We start from the raw sequence: 25053 nt of genomic DNA, 5'->3' as shown, positions 1-25053 counted from the left end.
AAGAGGACTTGGGCTGCAAAACTTATGAGTGTCGCCCCCACCCTTCCCCCACCCCTTCCCGCTCCCTGGGGTTCCCATGGTGCTTTGCAGTGCTAGAGGACAGGGGGTACCATGTGGCTCCCATGATTCACTGCAGTGTGAGGGCATAAGCATGGCCACCTGTAACTCACTCCCACGTCAACCCGTGCTGTCAGAATGCAGATCCAGACTGGAGTTTTCTGAGCTCATAGTAACGGGCTGTTCCCTGCCAGCACTTAATGAGCGTGGTGAGAGACACAACCAAACTGCTCATGCTGGAGCACCCAGCACTATTCAAGGCACAGGCATTGTTCTGTAGTGGTAATGTTCACTGACCAGCCCCAGGGCAGCGACACCACTGCTGTCTTTTACAAAGTTTCCGTAATGGAATAGTTTTAAGCCCATTGACACATTAGAGTAGACAGTTGTCTGATGTCTTTTCCTAAAATTTAAGTCAAGTCTTTTTGGGCAGCTGCACTGGTGTAGAGTTGGAAACTTATCAAGAATATCAAGTTGATCAAGTTGTATTTGTAGATATATCCGTCACTTTACACTTTACTTACTTGAGCCAACGGCAGAGGGGAGCAGTGTCCCTCTCTGTAGCCTCTGACGTCATTCTGTTTAGTGTCTGTAGTGTTAAGCTGCCACCAGAGGGCACCCTTGCCCTATGCAGAGACAGGGCCAGGACATCGCAGTTGCATACAGATAATGTAATGGGGACTCCCTTACCAAGCTTTGTTTTTTCTGTGTCATAACATTCCCATACATTGCTGTAGATTTAGCTCCTAGCTGCGCCTCATACCGCTTCCTGCCCCGTATGTCCCTGTGAAGCCACCATACTTTTTTACTGCATGTTGTGTGTGGTACTTTCAAATCCTAGATCTCCAGATCTACAATCAAGGATAAAATGTCCCTCAAGGTAAGATCCCTAGAACAGTCCCCCGGCTATAGGTTACAGCGTGACTGTTGTAGACTACATCCCAGTTGAAATATCCCTCTCCTCCGTTTTGTTTTGTACATTGTGTTAGAACCAATACAGTTATTTCCTAACAACTATTACTGTACTCGCTGGCAGCAGTTCAAAAAGAATCGTCTCCCTGGAGCTGTTATTTGATTTGTTGCTGCCCTTATCCACAGTGATTTGCATTTGCTGTTCGCACAATATCTTAAAAAAAATCTTTGTTCATAATGCTAAATATTACACGTTACCCGTTTGTACCGCTGAATAATTCACCAACATCATTCAGCTTTAGCACTTCACTCATGAGTACAACAGTAGATACCTGAGAACAGAATTTGAATCTTAATGGTGCTGATGGCAAGTCACTAAACTGGTACACAGAAGAGCCACTATTGTTACTGAAACAATCCCTGTGCCTTGGTGTGGGTTTGCTGCTCATATGTAAAACAGAGATAGGGCGCTGTGGAGGGTGAAGTGTTATACCACTATAGTGTGGGCAGGCTCTCTCAGGGCCCCCTGCTGCACAAAGAGAAATTCTTGGTGGAGTGCTCAGCCCCACGCCGCTCTTCCCCAAGCAGAAACAGGCCCCTAACATGGCAACAGTATTTCAGATTACCAATTGGTTCACAGTTATTAATTCTGTGGTCTGGTTGGCTGAATTGCAACGCCTCTCTTCCTAGCAGCATTCACATTAACAATTAATGCCCATTCCCCTGCCCCTCCCACCTATGTGCCAGTCCTCATCTCACAAGCCCAACTGAGCATGTGCAGACTCATGGGCCAGAAACCACTGCTGCCACATCCAACGGGCCTCAATGGCCATCTCTGTCTCTGCCTCCTCTCTCTCGCTCTCTCCATCATTTTCCTTGCCGTCTCCCTCTTCCCTCTCTGTTCCTCTCCTGTCCGTCTCTCCTCCAGCCCCGACCCGCTTGAAGCCGAGGTGACACTGACGGCCATTTCCTTCTCTCGCAGATCTACGTCAGAGCGCAGTTTGAGTACGACCCAGCCAAGGATGACCTCATCCCCTGTAAAGAGGCGGGCATCCGCTTCAGGGTGGGCGACATCATCCAGATCATCAGCAAGGACGACCACAACTGGTGGCAGGGCAAGCTGGAGAACACCAAGAACGGCACCGCGGGACTCATCCCCTCCCCGGAGCTGCAGGAGTGGTGAGCACAGATGTATCTAAGTGCAGAGAGTGGCATTGTTGAGGACTGGGTCAGGAATGCTCAGTGTGTGAGCAAAGTTAGAAGGAAGACTTCTGACGTTATGTGACATTATTTCTTAATTCGTAGGCGTGTGGCCTGTATAGCCATGGAAAAAACCAAGCAAGAGCAGCAGGCCAGCTGTACCTGGTTTGGAAAGAAGAAGAAGCAGTACAAAGACAAATATTTAGCAAAGCACAACGCAGGTAAGAGTCCAGCCACTGGCCCTGTCTCCAGTCAGGAACACTAGCTTCTCCTCCTCTCCCCTCCTTCCCCTCTCTTCCTCTCCTCCCCTTTTCTCTCACCCCTTTGCTTCCTTTTCTTCCTTTTCTTCCTTTTTCCTCCCTCTCTTTCCCCTTCTCTCCTCCTGTCCTCTTCTCTGTTGTTCCTCCCTCTCTCCTTCCCTCCCTCTGACACTGCTGCTGTCCCCAGTGTGACTGACAGCAGGTGCGTGGGTAGATATTGTCTGGGCGTGATGTCACATTAGAGGGACTGAAAGATGAAGACACGGTTCATTCAGCCCCTGCAGCATCCCGGCCTGCACGCTGTCATCCACCACCGGAGGGAGGGAGAGAGAGAGAAGATTAAGCCACCATACGTCTCTGCGCTGCTACAGGCTTGCCCACTGTCTGTTGATTTTTAAAGCCGGAAATCCCAAACCACAGAATCCAGCCATGCACACAGTGAATTCTAAACGGGCCCAGCTGATTTCTCTTCCCTTTTAGAAAACATCCACTGGACAAATATGTCGTTTTGATGGCTACACAGTCCAAAGCAGGAACTATATTGAGGAAAAATGATTGAAGGAGTATCGTGACCGTCTTATAGACGTGTGTGCACCGGTGGGTTACTGCTCTGACGTTCAGGCACAAATCTGCCCCTGCCGGGTCGGCCCGCGTTCCTCCAGACAGCTCCCAGCCGGATGAGCGCAGCGCACAGCACCTGTTATTTTGCAGCGCAGCGAGGGAGCCGGGGTGCTGGAGCAGGGCCTGCAGGCCCCGGGCTCAGGTGTCGCAGGGATCGCTCCGCAGCGCCGCCGGGAATAGCAGCCGTGCTCCGGCCCTGCGCGAGCACAGCTGTCTCTCACTGCTGTTACCATGGTGATAGAAGCAGAGTTTGAGGAGGTGGGACTAAAGGCGTGAATGTAAGAGGGAACTGAAGAGGGGGTTTTGGAGAGGGTGTGTATTTGTGCCTCTCTGTGGGCGTGTGCCTTTTTTTTTTTTTTACGAGTGTGTACGCACTTCGGTATGTGCATGTGTGTGCGTGTGCGTGCGTGCATGTGTGTGAGTGCATGCACATGCACGACTGCGTGCTTACGGTCGTGCGTGCAGGAACGTGGCTCTCCGAGGGCCGAGGTCGCAGTCCAGTTGCTTTAAATGGCCGCACTGGCTACCTAATGCCGGTGGGGTCCCCTCTCCCGCCCGAACAACGTGCAGACTCGGTGGAATGGCGGCGCAAATACCCCCAGCTTTTATTGCGCTGACAGGCGAGGGAGCGGAACCTGAGACGGTCACGTTTCTGTCGGGGGGCTGTGACCGTGATGACTCAGATGTCAAAAGCACCTCGGGGGGGAGGGGGGAGCGGTCTGGTCTCTCAGGAAGTGAGAGCAACATCTGCTGCTAATGCAGAAACCCCCCACTCTGAGTCAAACACGCTCACTCCTGTACATCTGCCCAGGCACTGCGTCCTACCCAGCACTGTCCTGCCTCCAGCACATTCAGCCTCCCTCCCCCGCTCTGAGTGTTAGTGGCTTAAAGACAGCTGGAAGACCTTGTGGACTGTGATCCTCCAGGACACGGGTTTGGCAGCCCTGTTCAGGTGCAGTGTGCGCCCTGCAGCATGTAACAGTGATTAGAGGACTCAGAATCCTGCTAGCCCCGCTGTGCCTTCTGTGTAAACGGCCCCGGCGCAGGCAGATAAATAATGCACGGTAATGTGATGGAGCTCTCTGTGTAAGTGAGCGGAGCTGGCGCGGGAGCTCTCGTAATGAGTAGATTAGAGAACGCTCTGACGTTCCCTGCTGCCGTGCCGTGCCCTCCCCGCACTGGAGAGCGGCCATCTGCTCGTGAGCTCGTTAATAATTCTTGCTCAGCGCCGGCCGTCTCCGCATCCACCCCCCCTACCCCCACACACACACACACACACACACACACACACACACACACACACACACTCCTGCCAAACAGGAAGGAAGTACTCCAGAGCACCGTGGATGAGTTTGGCCGGTTGCTATGGGGTTTATCGCGGAGCATCAACACTGACGCTCTGGTCTGCGCAGCCTGTGCGGTCCCTGCCCGCAGGAGGAGAGGGAAGGGTTAAGTTAGCCTGCTGCCTGTGGATCCGCGCTGTAGGGTGTGGGTTTCTCAGGAAGTGGTTTTAGTCTGTAGAGTCTGTGACAGCCCTGTCTACAGGAGAGCCTGAAACCATCACTTAGAAATGATGCGACCTGCCATTTATAGCCTAAAATAATCCAATTTATCCAGTTCCTGTAAGGTACAAAGCCTGGAGTAGCCTGCATCTGCTTTGGCCACTAGCCCTCTTTTCATAAACAAAGAGGTTTTTTGTTCTGAGTGCCTCTTTGGCATGGTCCTGATCGGCGAAGCTCACCCAGATCATGTGATGAAGCCTGTTCTGCTCCTGCCATAGCCTTTGCATTTCAGATGGCGTAGAGGCTACCTGTGCTATATGAACACTACAGCCTGGGCCTGTACATTTAATGGGTTCACTTTACAGGCAGCATGTGGGCTCTGATTGGCCACAGCTTCCCCCTGCGGGGTCCAGGGTTCGAGCCCGCGGCCCGCCGTGTGTACACGCCGGAAGCAGGGAGGAGCCATTAGGCTGTGATGAGGTCTGACCCTCTGCCAGCGGTGCAGCGGAGCGCAGATAAGCGTTAATCCTCCCTGAGCCCGCTGTCCCACTTTCCTGCGTCTGATTAGAGGCGCACAGGAGAGCAGGGAGGTGGGAGGGGAGCGGTATATGCAGGGAGCTACAGGGAGAAACGTGTACATCGGTGCTGGAGTGGATGCGAGGCGCACGTGCGGGACAGCGTGGGTCAGGGGTTAGGCTTCAGTGAGGCCATCTGCCGCAGACCCCACTTCCTGCGCGAGAGGGGGGTCTGCCATACACCAGGCTTCCCTACTGATCCCAGATCAGCGGTGAGCGAGCGAGAGCCTCCTATCGTGCACTGGTCGGAGATTAGACCGGAGGAAGGGAGCGTCTGGTGACACTGCGTTCCTCCAGCGAGGCTGAGGGCGGCGGGTGTTAGGACAGGCCGTCTTCACAGCCTCCTCCCTTTCAGAGTGTGAACTGCGACTGATGTTTCCTGGCTCGTCGGCCTGTCTCAATGCCCCACATACTCGCGTGCCACTGGCCATTTGTCCTGTTTTACGATCTGGATTTGTTGGGAGTTGCATTTGTAGCATTTATTTGAATGATAGAAGGTGTATTTTTTTCCTCAGTAACGTAGTTTTTTTGCTTTCGAAAGCTACTTTAGAACCAACATGATGAAAAAGTGTCAGAGCACAGTGAAGGGGTGGTTTACACACATTGAGTGACACCAGATAATGTCCTTTTTGTAAATGTGGTTGGAATTTAGACTCATTTCCGATATTTGAAGTGGAAGTATACACATACTGTGAGTGACAATGTGTTGCAAATATTGGACACTTTTCCACACACACACACACACACACACACACACACACACTCTCTCTCACACATACTGTCACACACACTCTCACACACACACTCACACACTGTACTGGTTTTTTCTGTCGTCCGTGGTATCTTATTGTGTAAAGATGCAAAACCACTTGAAAAACCTTGATTTTTGCATTGATCTGAAAATAAATGTTCAGTTCTCAGTCACACTTCTGTTTGATTGGAAGATATGTACCAGTTAATAGTTGCATGCATGTCTAACAGGCTTACAATGCGCTCGCCTGCTGTCTTAACAATACGGCACCATGCCCTCAACTCTCTGAGTGCTCACATAACAAAAGATGCGTCTCTTTCTAACCGCAGTGTTAATGTTAACCCAATGTCAGCTTTGGTGTTTTCATGTGATTAACAATACTGCTTCAGAGCTTTATTGTGTGCGTTTTTTTGTTTTTTTTTTGGGTGCGTTTTCTTTGACTGATGTAACTGAATCATTTCTCAATGAACCCTCCCCCCTTGTCCATTTTACATGCTGTCTTCCTCCCAATGGCTTCTCTGCATGTAAGTAACACTGAGTGATGACGACTCGTTTTTGCTTTTTTTTTTTTTTTAACCTCACTCCCGTAGTCAATTTCTATGTTCACCATTAACCAGTCCACTTGGCGTTAAGCATAACTTCCGTTTTGTTTCTGCTGAAGTTGCTCAGGACAACGGAGAACAAATTCAAAACGGAAACGAAAAGGAGACTGCTTTGCGTTGTTGTGATTGTGGTTTTTGGTTTTTCCCCCCTCACCGTTTTGTTTTTTTTTTTCTTGACTTTATTCAGCTAGATTCCCCTTACCGCCCACACACTTCGCGTGCTCAACAGCAGAACGGGGGGGTGGGTTCAACGGGTTCGAGATGTCCGTTGGGCACGGTGCGGCTGCTTACATGAGGTGAAGTGTGCAGGTTGAGGGCGCGCATTTGTACCCGTTTGTACCTGCACGCCAGCTCCGCGCCTCACCTCTCGTCAGCATGCCCCACGGGTTCTTGCGTAACGCTCTCGCCCATTGAACCCGGTGCCGACGGTGTGGCCGTGTGACCGGACCTCCCTGCAGGCACGCAATCCGCCCCCCCCCCCCCGTGGCGCGACATGTCTGCCCGGGGGGGGTCACACGAAAAGGACACCGCTTTGCACCCCTAGGACCGTTAGGCCTGTAGAGAAGCATGAATCATTCAGGCCTTTGAAGTCATTCAATCCGGAGTAGTGAAAGCGTGCGGGGGGGTGGGGGGGGGAGACAGGGCGCTCTGGGTGTTGGGTTTCACACAGCAGCATGACAAGCGGGGAGGGATCGAGTGACAGGCCTTACGAAGTCTACAGACCCGCACTGCAGTCTAGTCATGCACTGTGGAATGGAGCTCGGGCATTTAAACACTTTTCCATGTAGACCTCAGTCTGCATGTATTCTGATCTACCCCAGGCTGTCCAGGAAAACGTCATTGTGTTCTTTTCCTCAGCCAGACCCATCTCCTTGACCACACCACAAGCTTTACTGTAGCAGGAGCCCCTGGGTGTGCCCTCTCTGTTTTTATCATTGTGTTCATTGGTTTTGACTCTCTTTATTTTTCATATTAGCACTGCCGAACCTAGCATAAGCGTTTAGCAGGACTGCATCATCTAACACAGATGTGCCTGCAGGAAATGTTCATAGTGAGCAGCATGATATGAGGACAGTCTGCCCACTCAGGACTGAAGTATCACCGGTTCTTTTCCGTTCAAACTCCATATGAATTCAGTGATCAGTATTTGAAATTGAACCGCAAGGAAACTGCTTAGTTGGATGTACCAAGCAAATAAAATAAATCCGTTTCTAAATGCTTGGTGTGTCCCACCCAAACACATTCCCTGGGTTTTATTTTTGCACGGATCAGCTTTCGGTGCCTTTTAACCGTGACATCTTCGGGTCGATTCCCACCCAACCCCCCCCCCCCCCCCCCCCCCCCCCGACACAGATGCCTGTTTCGTGAGCACACTGCATTCCCAGCTGGGAGATATTCCGCACTCTCGTCTATGGGCATGCGCTGTATGTGAGGGCCAACTGTGGCCGAGGACCCGAAACACACACACACACACCCCTGAGTTCTGCCATCTTTTCATCCGCGTGTGACCGGAGTGCGCACAGCCACCCCACTCTCACCCTCACCCACTCTCATCCCACTCACTGAAGCCCAGTTTACACCAATCCCATGACCCCCCAGCGTGGAATCACAATGCCACTTGGGCTCAATGAATTAGAGTTTTTAGGGTGGATAATGTCCATCTCCCATGCAACCACAATGGCTTCTCTATCTGAGTCTGCATAGCAACAGTAGGATTGATTTCAAAAATTGGGTGCTTCCTTTCATTTTTTAATAGCGGCGAAAAAAATATAATGACTAGTCAAATGTTCTTTAATTACTGTAGCAAATCTATTCAATTAACTGCATTATGTGTAGCGTGGAGTTTAACAGAGTTTGAGTCAGTTCCACAATCATCTTTATTCTTTTAGAAGTTTAGAAGTCCAAGTTTTCATCTTTTTTATCAGAAAAGTCTTATCGCACAGCATCTCACTCCCACTCCAAACTCTTCGTATATATTGAGCAGACAGGTCCCTGACAAGAGTCCTGCTGGAACTCATCAGCTTGATGTAAACTGGGTTTGATGTACACAAGACAGTTAGGTCACCCGTGAAGAGATATCAGAATCACTGGGGTTTTTTGCGCAAATCAATTTGGTAAGAACCCATTGGATTATCACCTTATGACTTTGAAAAGTCGTAGGTCGTGATGTTCACTGCAGAGATTCTGCTGCTCCTGCTGAGAAGGCAGCGGCCAAGGCGGAGGAGCCTTTGAATTCTGGATGTCTCTCCTCACCGTGGTGCATCTCTGCATCTCTCTCTCTGAAACAGCCATCACATACTATCCACTGGGGTTTACATCGAGCCCTCCATCACAGCTGAGCCAGCCCCAGCTCTCTCTCTCGCGTCTCCACCGTAGCTTCACCGCTGATGCCTTTCTGTTTCAGTATTCGATCAACTAGATCTCGTCACGTATGAAGAGGTAGTGAAATTGCCAGCTTTCAAGAGGAAAACACTGGTGCTATTAGGTAAGTAAGGCTGACGTTGGGTAAAGATGGGCAAACCGGGGGGGGCAGGTGGGGACACCAGAGTGACAGCTTCTCCTCCCACAGGGGCCCACGGGGTCGGCAGAAGACACATCAAGAATACGCTCATCACAAAGCACCCCGACAGATTCGCCTACCCCATTCCACGTAAGACCCCAATATCTCCACTGTATGCCTGTCTGTCTGTCTTTTAGCTGTGTGTGGCAGCTCTACATCGTAATTCATTGGCTGCTGCCATTGTTGACTCTTTCTTCTTCCCCTACAGACACGACCAGACCTCCAAAGAAAGACGAAGAGAACGGCAAGAACTACTACTTCGTATCGCACGACCAAATGATGCAGGACATCTCGAACAACGATTACCTGGAGTACGGCAGCCACGAGGACGCCATGTACGGCACCCGGCTGGAGACCATCCGCAAGATCCACGAGCAGGGCCTCATCGCCATCCTGGACGTGGAGCCGCAGGTAGCGTAGCCCCGAGGCTTCCCGAAACTAGTGTGTCGTTGCAGCAGTCTCGCCCCTCAGTGTAGCGTGCTGACTGCGTGTCCCGTTTGTACCCACAGGCCCTTAAGGTTCTGCGGACGGCCGAGTTTGCACCCTACGTCGTCTTCATCGCGGCACCGACCATAACCCCCGGCATCAACGAGGTGAGACCGCACACACACACACACACACACGCACGCACACATGCACACATACACATGCACATGCACACATACACATGCACACGCACACTCTCACTCACGCACACACACGCACACACACACACATACACACACACACTCACACACACACGCACACACACACATACGCACGCACACATGCACACATACACATGCACACACACACACACACACATGCACACATACACATGCACACGCACACACTCACACTCACGCACACACACGCACACACACACACATACACACACACTCACACACACACGCACACACACACATACGCACGCACACTCACACACACAGATTTCCCCCTGTGCTATAATACCTTATTGCCCACTCTCTTCATACTGCCTCATTATGGTGGATTGTTTTCCTCATGTATTTTTTAACCAAAGGTTTGCAGTTGAAATAAGTTAACACAGGTGGTAGTGCTATGCCAGAACAAGCTGTATAAAAGACTGGCATGAACATTAATGCTTTTGAAACACAACCATGTCCAAAAACACATATTATAAGTTCCCAGCTGCCTTTAATCAATGTCTAAAGAAAAACCAGGGCTACATTCACCAGATGTCATGCCCACGTTGCCATGAGCCCAAATGCTCTCGCAATATCCGAGCCACATTTAGAACGTTGAATTAGAGATTGCATTTGTGTGTGTTATGGGGGGCTTGATACATTTAATAATTTAACTCAACATCTGCTATCGCACCACGCATAGCCTCTGCCACTGCGAGGCCAGGCTTTCAGCGCTAGCGCTGAGATTACTTTCATCTTTCGCGGTTATCGCATTTTCGCGTTTGCATCTGCTTTTCTTTTCGAAGATAACAAACTGATACCCTTTCCAATCTTCATTAAAGACAAACTGTCACAACAGAGACGGGTTATCCCATACACTCTGAGAGCGTAAACCCGCGTTACCCGCGTAAGTGCTGCAGAAGAGCTCCATCTGACTTATAATCCTCTGACTTATAAATGTAAAATCTGACTTATAATAGATTTATAATCTCCGCCATCAGTGTTTTTATTTATAGCCGCAGTCCGTCAGAAGCAGGTCGGCAGGCCCCTCTTCAGCCCAAACAGAGCCATTCACTCTCAGCTCTGCAGCCCCTTTCAGTTTAGACTTTTCCATTTGCGTCATTTTTGATTTTGCATGTTCCTATATATGTGTGTGTGTGTGTGTATTTGCGTTTGCGTGTGCGTGTATATATGTGTGTGCGTGTGCATGTGCATTTGTGTGTGCATGTGTGCGTGCGTGCGTGTGCGTCCTTGACTGAATCTGCATATGTCAATGGGTGTGCATGACTGTTTGAGCGCGCGTGTGTGTGTGTGTGTGTGTGTGTGCGTGTGCGTGTGTGTGCGTGTGTGTGCGTGTGTGTGCGTGTGTGTGCGTGTGTGCGCGTGTGTGCGCGTGTGTGCGTGTGTGCCTGTGTGTGCCTGTGTGTGCGTGCTTCTGTTTTGATCTCTCTTGCGTTCCCTCTCACTGCACTCAGCTGCCCAGGTGGTGCAGAAAGCTGCCTGTAAGTATGAGCGGAGGAGCCTGTGCCGTCGAGCCCTGCCTGTCTCTCACAGCTGCAGTGTGTGTGCTAGTCCTGAGAGCCCCGCGTGCTGCCCGCCCTCCCTCCTTACCCTCTAGGCTAGAGATGACTCCAGAGTGGCAGTAGACTCTGCGCACCAAGAGTAGAGCGACAGACCAGCTTTCAGTTATGAGGACCCTTTAGACCTTTACCCTGTTGGTGTGCAGACACCAGTTCAGGAGAAAGGTGTCTTGTGTTGGTGTACACCCCATTCCTGTTCAGAGCCCAAAAGACCTGGTGAAGAAATCCACCTTCTCAGTCTGGAATCACACCCCAAACACTTCTATGTATAGTATATATGTATATACATGTGTGTGTACTCCTGTTCCTCTGTAGCTTAGCTTGGTATCCTTTCTTCCATTCTGATTATGTCTGATATTTTCTGTGTCTTAAGTCTGATTTCTCTGGCAAGGGGTTTAGTCAGAGATTTAGATTATTTGTCAGTGCATATTCAGCCCCCAAATGCAGATTCTGGATCGGTTTCTGCTTTTTTCACTCAACCTACAGGGTCAGGATTATATTTAGATGAGCTGATGCTGGGTAGGCACTTGGTTACACCAAGTATGCGGAGTGATATTTCTGTTCTCGGCTGAGCATGGCAGGTAAGGCGTCTTGCGTCTCCCCATCCTTCTAAGGCCACGGAGCTGCAGGTCCACTGAGATCCTCTCCCCTCTCCCGTCTCCCCTCTTGCAGGACGAGTCCCTCCAGAGGCTGCAGAAGGAATCGGAGATCCTGCAGAAGACGTACGCGCACTACTTCGACCAGACCATCATCAACAACGAGATCGACGAGACCATCAGACACCTGGAGGAGGCCATCGACCTGGTGTGCACAACAGCCCAGTGGGTTCCGGTCTCCTGGGTGTACTAGGCCCCGCCCCCATCGTTGGCCTGCCCCGCCCCCCGTGTCCCTCCCCCCGTTTCTTTGCAAAGCATCTCTGCAGAATTTCATCATTCCCTGGAAGAACCTCAGACACTCTGAAAACCTCAGTGTACATGACCTGCAGCCAGTCAGTCTTGGGCCCCTACAGACTACCTAGACGTAGTGTTGTATAAAAAAATAAAATTAAATAAATATTGTCATGTCCGTATAGCTAGGAGGCAACACTTTATAGACTTCTGTTTTAAAGAGACAGTATCTAAGAGTTGCCATCAGCATGGAGAAGCAGGCAGGCGTGTGGATGGCCGCTTGGTGCCCTGCCATGCCCTTGTCTTCACAGGTATTGTGCTTCACATTAGAGCATAGCTTCTCTCTGCACTACAGACGCTGCCTGTGGGCTCCACCTCCACACAGAGGGGGGAAAAAGCACAGAGACATTGCAGCAGTCCCCTATTGCGCCATTTATTTATTTAACCCTCCTTTACATCAACCAGTCCCTAATGCACTACAATCACAGTCTCCCTTCTAACCCATAAGGTTCCCCGTGTCCATTTAGGCTTTTCTCCTTTATATTTCCACGTTTGCACAATGGACAATACCTCCCTCTGCACGGATACTGTCTCTCTAAACCGGACACATAAATGTCTTAGAGATTTGAACGAGGTCTCATGCATGTGGACATTCTCAAGCTTACATGCTGTCAGTGTTATCAGTGTCAGACTACTGTTATCTACAGCAGAGCACATTCCATTCGTTTGGAAGACGAAGCGCATTACAAGGGTGGAGAGAGGACAAGAGAAGAACACCTATGCACATCCTTTGCATTCTGGGTGACTTTCGAAAACAGCCGATTTTTATCAACCCCGTAGTGAGATGTGTTTGTAAATTGTCTCAATTTTATTTGTTGTAAAAACCGAGGGGGATGGGGGAGGGGAAGAAATTCTATTCCAGATTCACCATTTCAAGAAACGTGTCGTCTGAGAGTATTAATGTTTTAATTAAGTTTAATCAAAGGTAAAGAGAAATGCTGATTTTTATTCCATGTGTAATTGTTTCAAAAGAGGTGCACACGTTTTGCAAGTGAAACACTTTGCAAATGAAGAACCAGTTTGTGCATCTGAAAAGCTATGTACATGACAAAAGCGTTTACTTCAAACTGCCCTGTGTAAATTCCTCTGCAAATGACAAAGCAGTTCTTCAGTATGAACACTTTTTTAAATATATTTCCTTTTATGTGTTCAAACAGTAAAGCGCCTTTGAATCATCTGTCCTGCACACACACACATTCCACTCTTCCTGGTCTGTTTTTGTTTTGCAGCTTTATAGAGATGATGTCAGAAAGAACACAGTGAAAAGGAAAGATGAGAGGTGAGGTTAAGTCACCTCAGTATTCTCCCATATTTTTCCTACTGCAGATGTTGCTGGTTTGGGTCCTGATTGCTTTGAATGAGAAGCTTAGATTTGGTCTAGGTTTGGTCTAATGCAATCTAATGTAAGTGCTTTACATTTTAAAAACGTGTATGTCCAAACACTTACATGTGCAGACATTCATGCATGCAAGTTCCTGTTTGAAAATACTTGAACACACGGTCACTTGTATGCAAAGGCTCATACACACAGACCCATTTACACATTCATATTAATCTAACTGAATACTGCACTTGTTTAAAGATTGTTATTGAAGTGTTAGACGTCCTCATACCTCTCCTCATTGCTTTGTGCATGTGACCCACAAATTGCGGCCTGAGCGTGATGCCAAAGGCAGCGTTTGATGGATTGAGCGCGAGGGCAGAAGGAACAATTACACGGCAACAAAATTGCTGGCAACAAAGTCCGGGTCCTGTTGCCTGTTTGTGTCACTGCTTGTTGGTTCCTAACACTCCCTCCCCCCATACTGATCAGCTGTAACACAGGCACATCACAGAGCCGACCGGACGAGGTGGTACACAAACACAGCCTCGTGATGTGATTACAGCGCGCTGATCACCGCGGGGGACTGAAAGCGGGTGCGATTTTTCAGCCCTCGTGCTCCTGCCCTCTCTCTCTCTCTCCTAAAGACGCGGTCGCCATCCCCACGGGAGCTCTGCGCCTCACTGTCCCTCTCACAATGTCCCGTCGGGAGTTACGGCCAGTGCTGATTGTCCAGAGACAAGGGGTGGCAGTGTAGCATAACAGTAAGGGCCTTTAACCAAAAGGTTGCCAGTTTGATTCCCCACTGGGGAAAAGTACTTAATGCACAACTAGCTCAGCAAATATCCAGCTGTGTAAATGAGCAACATGTAAAAATTGTAAAATATATAAGTCACTCTGGATAAGAGCGTCTGCTAAATGCCAATAATGTAATGCGATGTACAGAAGACTTTTAAGAAAGCACACCTGCTCTTGTGTGAGCCGGGCCCTGCACACTCTCCACTACAAACAGCTGCTGAGCTCCTGAGTTTAGAACGGCACATCCCAGCCTTTTCCCTCACATGACCTCCTTTTATCACTGAAAGTATTCTGCTCCTCCACACGGCAAACGGATCATACACATCGCATCGAGGATAAAAAGGTTGTGTTGAAATATTACAATACTTTTATCTATCCAAAAGCAAATCACATAAAGACATGTTTCACTTTTCCCGAGTACCAGTTTTGTTTTTTTAAATTGATCCATACAGGCTTTCACATTTTAGCTGGTGGTGACCTCAGACAGGGTCTTGACTGTAGGCTATGTGGCTGCTGCTTTAGCAGAATATAGTAATGGGAAGGGCTTCTCTAGAGGACTGTCAGTTAGCCTGACAATAGCCTCATCTCTGCACTGTTTTGTTTTTTTTCCCCCTATGTCTCCATGTGCCAAGTTCCCGTACTGGAACCAGGAAAGTTTCCATGCATCTCAGAGCAAGCATGCAGACACAAGCCTGAGAAAAGTGGGTGTTGAACGTCACAGCGGTGTGCGATAAAGAAGTGACAAAGACCATGTAGCCAGATGAAAGTGAAATAAAACCCATTTATTATTCATGGAATTGAAAGAGAGGGATCACACTTGTCGCCACAGTTAAACAGGTTGTGGAGAAGAGGGAGAGGAGACAGTCATCAAGTTGATACAGTGGAAAGTAGGTTATATATTTCTTTCTTTCCAGGCACATATTCATCCACAAAGTGCAACGTACCACTCAAAAGGGTGCTGTCATCATCAGCGTTCTACCAACCAACTGGAGCCCCAGTCTGGTCATGAAAATTTCACATGTTCTCAATGGGATTGTACAGTTTATGCAAAAATGAATACAGTGATTTGTTTGAAGGCAGTCATATGAGTACAACATTTAGAAATGGCCTAGTTATTCCCTTTCTGCGTGTGAATCAGCATCAGTCCAGTGGAAATGTGAGGACTTATTTGATGGTGTGTCTGGATTTGATGAAATGTCTGACACGGCAGTTTTTTTTTTGAGTAAATACATCACTGTTCCACAGCCCTAAAAAGTATTTTGAACTGGGGGCTTCTGAATGGCTCAGTGGTTAAGGCACTCATCGCAAGCTGACTCCCGTGGCCCGGACTCGATCTCAGTCATGTCATCAGCCTGTGACGGCCGGGGGCCCACAGTGGGGGGCCACAACTCACCAGGCACCTACAGGCTGCCCCGCCCCCAGTTGATGCCGCTGTGGTGAGCTGGGACTTGAAGTGTGAACAAGCCACGTTGGGTAAGCAAATATATTGAATGCATTTGTTATGCCCCAGCACTCCTGTACAAATCACAGTGAGACAAGCTGCATATATATCCAGTTGGAAATTCCCAAAAAAGGGTTGTATAAAGGGGAAGGAGGAAGGAAGAATTCATATTTTATAATATCATGTGTTAAAATGAAAATATTTTACATTAACAATCATTGGTACTTGAACATGATCTTGACAAAGGCAAAATATAGTTTTCATTTACTGGAATGAGTATAAATAGATTGGGTGGTGGTTTGTGTTCTGCCTCTTGGTGGAATTTTACAAAATGAGACATGAAAAGCAGGCTTGTTTTGTTGGGGGAATGAGCTTTTGTGCCTGAGTACCTTCATTTTTCTGTACAGACATTCTCATGGGTCACATGGATGGTTAACAAAGGTATTCTGTAAGGAGGACTTTTTTTAAATGCACGCTACTTCCCAGCAGTAGTGACGAAAGGTGTGTGGATGCCAGTCATACCTGTGCCCTGCCCACCTCACACAGGTAAGGTGAGTTTCCCCCCTGCGGCTCCAGCTCTGAGTCAGACTGCCACGCCCGTGACCTGACGTCCTGCTGTTACATCACCTAATATCCGCCTCCTGCAGGAATGAAGCAATGCTCACCGTCACAGCACTGAAAGGAAAACTACCTGGCCCTGTATTCCCTGGCTATTTAAAAACTCAGACACCCAAGACCTTCAAAGCATGTGCAGTCTGGAATAGTTTAGAATAGGGATGGGAGATTCCCATCCTAGAGGGACTCAGAACCTGTGGATTGTGTGCTCTTCTTCAGATCTTATTTCATTAGCTATTTGAAGTTAGTGTTTGTATAGAAAACCACATCACCGGGTGTTAACAGCATAATCCAGATCGATTGTAAAACCTCCAGAACTGGAGACCTAGCATTGCCCATCCCCATTGTTGATTGCAGCTGGTAAGTCCTCATTTTATCACTTGATTGGGTGATTCTTTAGACACGGGAGCTGCCTTTACTCATATGATACTGTTATTATAAGTCTGAATCTCCTCCCCCACCAGCAGAAGGCATAAATCCTTCCATCAAGTAGCGCTCCTGTTAAGCACTCATCTCATAAACCTGATATACCCATGCAAACCTGACATAATTACGACTCCTGCGAGTGACAGTCCGGACTGACACATCCTGTCCTACTTCTGCTGGCAGTCGGCACTGGGAAATCAAAATAAACACTCTGGAAGGCAGTAAATCAACTTACATGCTCTTATCTTCATGTTTCAGGGTAAACAGGTTTAGGTGAAGCTTAGTCCATACTTCACACTGGCAATAGCAGGGAGGGCAAAGTGATCTGGACATCTTGGTGTTTTTGCTGGAATAGGAGTCCACTTAACTCTCTAATTCCTTCCTGTTCTCCGATTGACTCAGCAGTTAAAGGCTGTTCTCTGATGAAGACTATAAATATACGGGAGAGAGGGCACACGACCAAGCTCCCATGACAGCCTGGGCAGATTTTCTGGGCTAACCAGACAGTGTAATTAGCCCAGCCAGTTCTGGCATTTAGAAATGGCATATATATCCTGCCTTGTGATGTTGAGAAACTGGTTCACGGATTTAAGCCTTTTATTATGTTCTGAAGCACTCGAACTGCTCGCTTCAGTGTGTTGTCATAGAGGCCTACAGCACTGCTGAGGGCAAGACGTGGCTACAAGTGGTAACCAATACACATGAATAAATCAGTGTATGACAGGTGTAATGTTTAAAGTCACCTTGGGAATGCATTGCTGAGAAGAATACTGCATATCCTAATAGGTGACATCTGAGCACAATGGCAGCCTCTGTAAAATGTGGTTTGTAACCTTGATTCACGTTTGCATTGTTCTTGGTAACTGTACAGGCCTTTGACAAATTATAGTATAGTACTTTAGATTTTAGGAGACTATTTTTTCCCTTCAAACCCCCTAAATATTGTGTGGGCTAACATTTTTGAAAGTGTACAGTATATCAAGTATCAAATCTGAAATATCAAATCTGAAATATCAAATCTGAAATCTGAAAAAATACACCAATGAATAGCTGAACAGAGAAATTCTGCAGACACCAGTGGCCAAGAGATAACTTGGGTCACAATTCAAAATATTAGCATATTAGGATATTAGGATATTAGCAGCTACACAGCACAAATGAGCTAAAGTTCTCAACATAATGGGTTCACACTTCACAGCTGAAAGGACAGGCAGATGATTATGTTTGTATGAAAAAGATGACATGACACATATTCTGCACAAAAAATGCAACCGATACAATAGCACTTAATGACACATTGCACAAGATAATACACTGAATTGAGAATCAGTATAGTTGTTTATCACTAGCAATTGTATATAATGCTTGGTGTGAGCAAGAAGCATGTACAGTGGGTATGTCCATAACAGCAAACTGCAATAAACACATTCTATTTTGCTAGGCTATGGAAGAGATTCTAGAGTACTGATAAACTTGACATTTTAAGATGACTAATGAATTCATTGGTAGTCTGAAAATCTAAAACCACTGCATGAAATAAATAAAACAAGATATAGCACAATGTTTAAAATGCCCCATTGCTTTTTTTCCACATAATAAAAGCATTCATGCTATTCAGACTCTCCTTAGTGTTCATTGCAGCAATATATAATGCCATTATTTATTAAAGCATCAGAAAAGCATGCAGGTGGTATCTCAAAGGAACATTATCACTTAAATTGGACCCCAAAGTATCAAACAATATTGATAACTATATACACTGCTTGCCCTGTAATCCAAGTGATATTTCCAAATCATTATTTCTAATGTTACAGGTCAGGTCTGAATTGATGTTTGTTTTGCTTTGAAACTGAAACTTGGTGTGTTGCCATTTCAGGTACATTTCAGGAAACCTACTTTTTTCTTTTCAGGTGAATTTCTTCCCCACAACGATTTCATCTTTTGTATTTTTTCTTTAAAATAATTATAAGGATGTTAAAGCCATTTTCTCTGGTCACAAGTATGAATCTGAGTAGAGGATGTGTTATTAATCAGTCTGGATCAATATGATTTCATATTTAGTGCTCATATCTGCTCTCTCTTTTGTACCCTAGTGATGTCAGACTGTCTGCATATATAGTGGCTAAATCACTGGTCCACCCACACTGTCCGATGAGAAGCTTTTACTGCAGGCTCATGTCCATTAGAAGAATATATTGTTGTAAAATATTATTGGGAGGCTGCTGTCTGAATGAAAAGATCCCTACAGAAACTTTCCAGCTGGATTTTCAGTGAAAAGAACGTGACTTGTCCTCACTATCCTGAAATCCACATGGTTTTTTTCCCCACATTTGTTAAAGGTTTCACTTACCAGAAAATGTCCAAAAAGCTTTCAAGAACTATTGACATTCACTGACTGAGTCTGACCATCAGCACCTGGCTGAACACCACACAGAGCAGGAGGACCAGCAGAGATTGGCCGTTGCAGAAACAGGAAGCCCCTCCAGACACCAGACTGACCATCTGATCCTGCGGTGTGCTGTTCCCGAGCCCCTCGGTGGAGTTGGCCGTGCCCTCCCGCAGCTGCTGCAGCAGCTTGGAGGGGCGGCCGCCGAACTGGTTCCTGGTGCCGTTGGGGTACCAGGGACCGGAGGAGGGGGTGAGGGTGGTCACATTGAGCTCCACCGGGTCCACGCACTCACCGTCCACCCTGGAGTAGGTCACCTCGCTCAGGTCCAGGCCGGCCACCGAGGAAGGGGACGTGCAGGGAATGTCCCTGACCAGCCTGTAGCTCTCCATCCACACCTTCAGCCACTCCAGCGCGCAGTCGCACTCCCAGGGGTTGCGGAAGACGTAGAGATGCCCCAGGAAGTAGATGGGCTGGAAGACGGAGAAAGGCAGGCTGGTCAGGTTGTTGCTGTTGAGGTGGAGGGTGATGAGGCTCGTGAGGTTCTCGAAAGCCCCCTCCTCAATGTAGTCCAGGCGGTTCCTGTCCAGGTAGAGCACTTCCAGCTCCACCAGGTCGCCAAACCAGGTCCTGGAGACGCTCGTCAGCAGGTTCCCACCCAGGTTGAGCATCTTCAGGCGCCCGAGACCCTTGAAAGACTGGCTGGGGAGGTCAGCCAAAGGGTTGTCGTTCAGTTTGAAGTTCTCCAGGTTCTGGAGGTCCTGGAAGGCCTTGCCGTGGACGGCGCTGATGCGATTCTGCTGCAGGTTCAGGTCTCTGAGGTTGGTGAGGCCCAGCAGGGAGCTGTGGGTCAGTACCTCAATCCTGTTCTGCTCCAGGTAGACGTGGGTCAGGCTTGCCACGCCCCGGATGGCTGTAGGGACACGCCGGAACCTGTTCTGGAAGCACAACAGCTCCCGGAGGGCCGTCTGCTCCAGGAAGATGCGGTCGGGCAGGCTGAGGAGCTGGCAGTGGGAGAGGTCCAGGCGGGTCAGCCGCCTGAGGGACGCGAAGGTGTGGGTGTGGAGGTGGCGGACGTGGGCGTTGTGCGCCATCCGCAGCTGCACCAGGCTGGGCAGGCCCTTGAAGGCGCCCGGCGTGACAAAGGAGACGTTGTTGTGCTGCAGGGACAGCGAGCGCAGGGACGGCAGGGTGCCGAAGGCGCGCTCCGACAGGAAGGTGATGCCGTTCCTGTCCAGGCTGATGGAGGAGGCTTCGCAGGGGAACCTGGGGAGGCTGGACAGGTTGGCGCGGTCGCACAGCACCGTGTAGCCATTCTCCTGAGAGCAGGTGCAGCTGGGTGGGCAGGAGCGGGTGCAGGCCCAGGAGGCCAGAGCAGGGGGAATCAGGAGGAAGGACACTGCAGGCGAACAGACAGGAAGAGAAACAGAGATACACCACGCTCAACAAAGCGAACTCTCAATCTGAAAATACAATATTAGGAAAATGGTGGCTAGTGGTGCACTGTGGTTGTACGCTTGCCCATTGTAATTAATTTGATATGCTTTGGTAAACATCCAGCTGTATACATGATTAGGTGTATACTTTATACCAATATGCACAATGTAAGTGCAAGTTACTGACTAATTGCAGGTGATTTTAAAAAGCTATGTATTAAAAAGAGCAAGAGTGAGGATTTTTCTAAAGGCTGGGTACTCTCTTGGGAAAAGCTTTGCTGATGCATTGTATTTTGAGTGTTTCTCCCAGTCATTGTTTTCATCCATTTTTCTCCAACAGGTATTGAAAAAGTCTATTTCTGGAGGTGACTCAAGGACATGGAGAAGATGCCCAGAACCTCATGCCTTCACAATCTCCTCACTGCTGGCTTTGGCACTGACGCAGCCATCATGAATTTCTGGTGTGGTGTTAACTTTCCCGGAGTCCAGCCACTGCTAAACTGTCATCATACATTTTAATGTCATGGGCAGTGCAGAACATCCAGGCAGTGGACATCACCAGATGACTTTTAGGGGAAAAAAAGTGGCTGACGCTTTGGGAGTTCATCACCCCAAGGAAGTGTGTATGTAATTATGCAATGTTTAAAATGCCATAGGAATGCTGTTATGGGTATAAGCCAGCCTACTGACATTGCCTGCAAGACTGTAGTCAATGTTTTTCAGAGCATAAAGTGATTAATAACTTTGTGATAAGTGTTCCATCTTGTGAGCAAGGTATACAAGGCAATTTAAACACGTTTCTGCCAGTTCAGTTTCACTACATTTATAAAACCAACTACAAGCAATGCATCGAGTTCAAATAAAAGTTTGCTTGTCAGTGTGTATGGGAAGGGATTATGGGTTATGATGCCTTGAATCAAATGCTATAAAACGGTGAGATTCAGAACAGAAGATTCATGATGAACACATTCTCTGCTACAGGTTGCACAACACAGCGGTTGCAAGAGACACATTTATTATTTATTTATATATGTGTGGATCTTAAAATCTTTAAAATGGTTTTGAAGATAGGAAACAAACACTTCATGATTCTTGAAGGCAAATCTTCAGTGGGTAAAAAAGTTGCATGGCAGTAAAGAAGTGTTAACGATTACCACAATTGCAAAAATGTCTGCTGTGGTTTTTGCTCTCCTCCCCATCTCCCATTTTCAAATATGAAAAGGTCAAAGGTAAAAGTATTCCAGGATTGATGCCATGGCAATATGCAATCGGAATAACTGCATAAAAAAAAATCAAACAATAAGAGCTGCCCTTAAATGCCTTGTGTATTACTATAATTTAAGACGTGTGGAAAATAAAAACAACACTTAAAGGGCGTATATAATGGTTCCCTGAAGAGCATGAACCCAGCAAAAGCCTGGTTAGGCACACCAGCCTTTTATTTTTTCCCTCTATATAACCGTGTTTGGAATCGCCAGTTGTATGTTAGGCTTGTCTAATCACGATAACCTCTGCGCTCGTGCTGGAGCACTGAGGTAAGGGGAATGCAAGCATAGGACACACAGGGTGCAGCCATCACAAGTCACACAGCACACAGCACACCGCAGTGAAGCGGGCATCAGTGGCAGGATGGGCGCTATGCTGATCTCATCCAAGAAACCTGCATTCATCTGACAAATCTCAGAGTCCCTGAGAGCAGTGAGACAAGGAGACCCTCCCCTAACCACCCCTATCCCCAGCAGAGCGAGGCCAGCTGGTTCTGCTACTGTGGGCTCTCCGTCATTGTTGGCAGACAACGCAGCTGGTTCCAAACCCAGGCAGCACACCAGCCTTTTGAATCATTAGTTGGATGAACACATGATAAATCCAACCACCTCAAGTTTAATCTTCAAAAGCTTTGTTTCATCAGATTGGCTCGATTACTCAAAAGCTCCAAACAGATGAATATATCGCACAATAACAGCAAGCATTTTTCTTAAACAAATATGCCAGTTGCCTTTTAAGTCTGAAAATGTCATGGTGATTAAAATGGCAGATTTAGGATAATCCGTGCACAACGGGGGGTTTCACACTTATCAAAATCCTAATATAACAAGATACTATGAACTTTATATTTCAACAAACACCTTTGACACACCATTTGATAAAGCGTCATGATTTACATGAGAGACATCCTAAGGGAATGCTAGTGCCCTCTTTCTGAACAACATGGGACAAAATAACTAGGAAGATGCCATGTGTGTCACTTCAAACAAAGAGCTATGGGAGAGGTGCCACAGGTTTTAAGACAAAGAACCACTCAGCAATATGTGTGTGATTCTAAAGAAGCACATTGTGCAAAGTTCAGAGGTACTTACCGTTTATAATCACAGACAACATTCCGGCTCTTTTTCACCTGTGGCATGTCAGGATTAAAGGACTGCATGCGTGGGGGTCTGAAAAACAAAACAAATTCGATTTTGTGTTGACCGCATGGATACAAAATGAAATCGGGTGAAAGCAAGTTAGCATTCTAGCTAAGGAATGAGAAAAAGATGTCTTGTTTTTCTCAAGAAAACAGCAGCATGTATACATGAAGGCATCTCTTAAGTCTATCACAAGTAGATTAAGAGTGAAATGGATACGTGATGGTGACCTTTACACTTTCAGACTTGCGATATTAACCAGTTTGAATAGATATGGATAAATTTTATTAAAAATACAGCTGTAACAGTTACAATATCAGTTCCATTGGACCAAAATCACCCATATGTCCAGAGAATGCATTGCAAGCTCTCTCAGGTATTCAGAATATGGTACTGCAACTGAAGTGTTTTGGAGAAGCATGTCACATGAATTAGCTTCGTTACACTTTTTAATCTGGATCGTAATTCCTGTCCGTTCCCATGTGCAGGTGTCCTCCCAACACCTGTGTTCAGATTTACGTTAGCAGGAGAAAAATTCCACTCACTTACCGGTTACCCCAGGCAGTCTGTACCGCATGTTCCCGAGTGCATGTTTGAATGGATTTAGACTCAGAGTCTGAAACAGACTGTGTATGTGCATGTGTGTGTGTGTGTGTGTGAGAGAGAGGCAGAAGGGGTCTCAATCCCCCATTCTGCCCCTCCCCCATAAAACCATCACTTAATGACTGAGAAATCCTGCTGTAAATCGGTGGGATTAGAGTAAAAACTGTGCCCAGATCAAACCGCACATAACCTGCCCTAAAGGGTAGAGTCTGCAGCACTCGGATTACCCCCCACCTCCCAAACTCTTCACTTCAGCAACTCTGCCTGTTTAACACATGGACACTTTTAGCAGTTCCACTGATGTACCACTGTAGCAGTTAGCAGTGTTTGGCTAAGAGTCTAAACATACAGCAGGATACCGATGAACAATTCATGACTGTCGTGTGAAACAATGACACAAGCCAGCCATTTTTGGTGACGCCATCATAATAAATATGCCTATATTATGACTATATGTTACTACAGGTTTCTGAAGGGAAATATTTTGAGCAGTCAAAGGTCAGCCTCAACATAGCTTAGTGCTGACAGTGATGACATGGCTTAATTTAGAAACTCTCATACTCATCAATGCAGTTAAAAACCACAATGAGATGCAATAATCATCCTTAAACATGGAAAGTAATCTCTAACAGAGGGGTTTTAGGGGTTTGGGGCATTAGGCTGCAGAGGCCAAAAGGTACCTCTTTCACATTAGACTGTGCTGGTTTATATCAAGACACAGTCAATGTGGACTTGCCATTTCACCATTCAACTGTGTTGGTAACATGCACAGAGTTGGCAGACCTGTGTAATCCACTGTAATCCGGATGTGATGACTTAAATGGAGTGCCTTATTGGAGGGTTAAACATGTTTTGAGTGTGCTGCGTGCTCACCATCTCACCCACCCTTTCCTGGCATTGCCAGTGCCATTTAATCTTCCAGGAACTGGCATGTAAGTTACTGTTGGTCTTACTGGCAAATACAAACCATCTAATTTGGCTCGCAAACCCCGCCCAGTGTGAGGAGACTTTGTACCAGTGCACAGTGTGAGAGGAACATCTGGGAATTCCGCTGTTCATTTCACAGTGGATTGGACATACTAAAAATGTAGTAACAGTAGGTGTGCAACTCCTGTGCCCAGGTTTAGTGGGATATTGCTGAGAAGTTTGCAGTTTTGCAAGTGTGAATGAGGTTAGGAAAGGCAGTGCTGAGGGCAGTTGCAGGGTGAATCTTGCAGGGGTGCAATGTAGCATAGTGGTAAGGAGCAGAGCTCGTAACCAAAAGGTTGCCGGTTCAGTTCCTCCCTGGGATACTGCTGTTATACGCTTAGGCAAGGTACTTAACACACAATTGCCTCAGTAAATATCCAGCTATATAAATGGAAAACATGTAAAAATTGCAACCTATGCAAGTCACTCTGGGCAAGTATGT

General features: G+C 47.5%; 2 protein-coding genes across 18 annotated transcripts in view; one reads left to right on the top strand and one right to left on the bottom strand.

Annotated features, from left to right (window-relative positions):
- Positions 1-13368, top strand: part of LOC118785716 (peripheral plasma membrane protein CASK) — a 164147-nt gene extending 150779 nt beyond the window's left edge. For 7 of the 17 annotated variants that reach the window (XM_036540603.1, XM_036540602.1, XM_036540596.1 and 4 more), the window contains 8 exons: positions 899-937; positions 1952-2148; positions 2275-2390; positions 8885-8965; positions 9050-9130; positions 9249-9451; positions 9550-9633; positions 11937-13368. In XM_036540603.1, coding sequence (XP_036396496.1) covers positions 899-937; positions 1952-2148; positions 2275-2390; positions 8885-8965; positions 9050-9130; positions 9249-9451; positions 9550-9633; positions 11937-12113 — 978 coding nt within the window. In that variant the 3' untranslated portion in view covers positions 12114-13368. The remainder of the gene's footprint in view (positions 1-898; positions 938-1951; positions 2149-2274; positions 2391-8884; positions 8966-9049; positions 9131-9248; positions 9452-9549; positions 9634-11936) is intronic. The other 10 variants (XM_036540611.1, XM_036540607.1, XM_036540605.1 and 7 more) reach the window with 3 other exon arrangements.
- Positions 13369-15613: 2245 nt separating this feature from the next.
- LOC118785369 (nyctalopin-like) lies at positions 15614-23616 on the bottom strand. The gene is made up of 3 exons (XM_036539986.1): positions 23589-23616; positions 19219-20597; positions 15614-15682 (listed from the first exon to the last, which is right to left on the bottom strand). Exons 1-3 carry the CDS (start codon positions 23614-23616, stop codon positions 15614-15616), a joined length of 1476 nt encoding a protein of 491 aa, XP_036395879.1.
- Between the last annotated feature and the right edge of the window lie 1437 nt (positions 23617-25053).

The sequence above is a fragment of the Megalops cyprinoides genome, chromosome 11 (genome assembly GCF_013368585.1).
Source record: "Megalops cyprinoides isolate fMegCyp1 chromosome 11, fMegCyp1.pri, whole genome shotgun sequence".
NCBI lineage: Eukaryota > Metazoa > Chordata > Actinopteri > Elopiformes > Megalopidae > Megalops > Megalops cyprinoides.
This window is presented reverse-complemented; position numbering and strand designations above follow the sequence as displayed.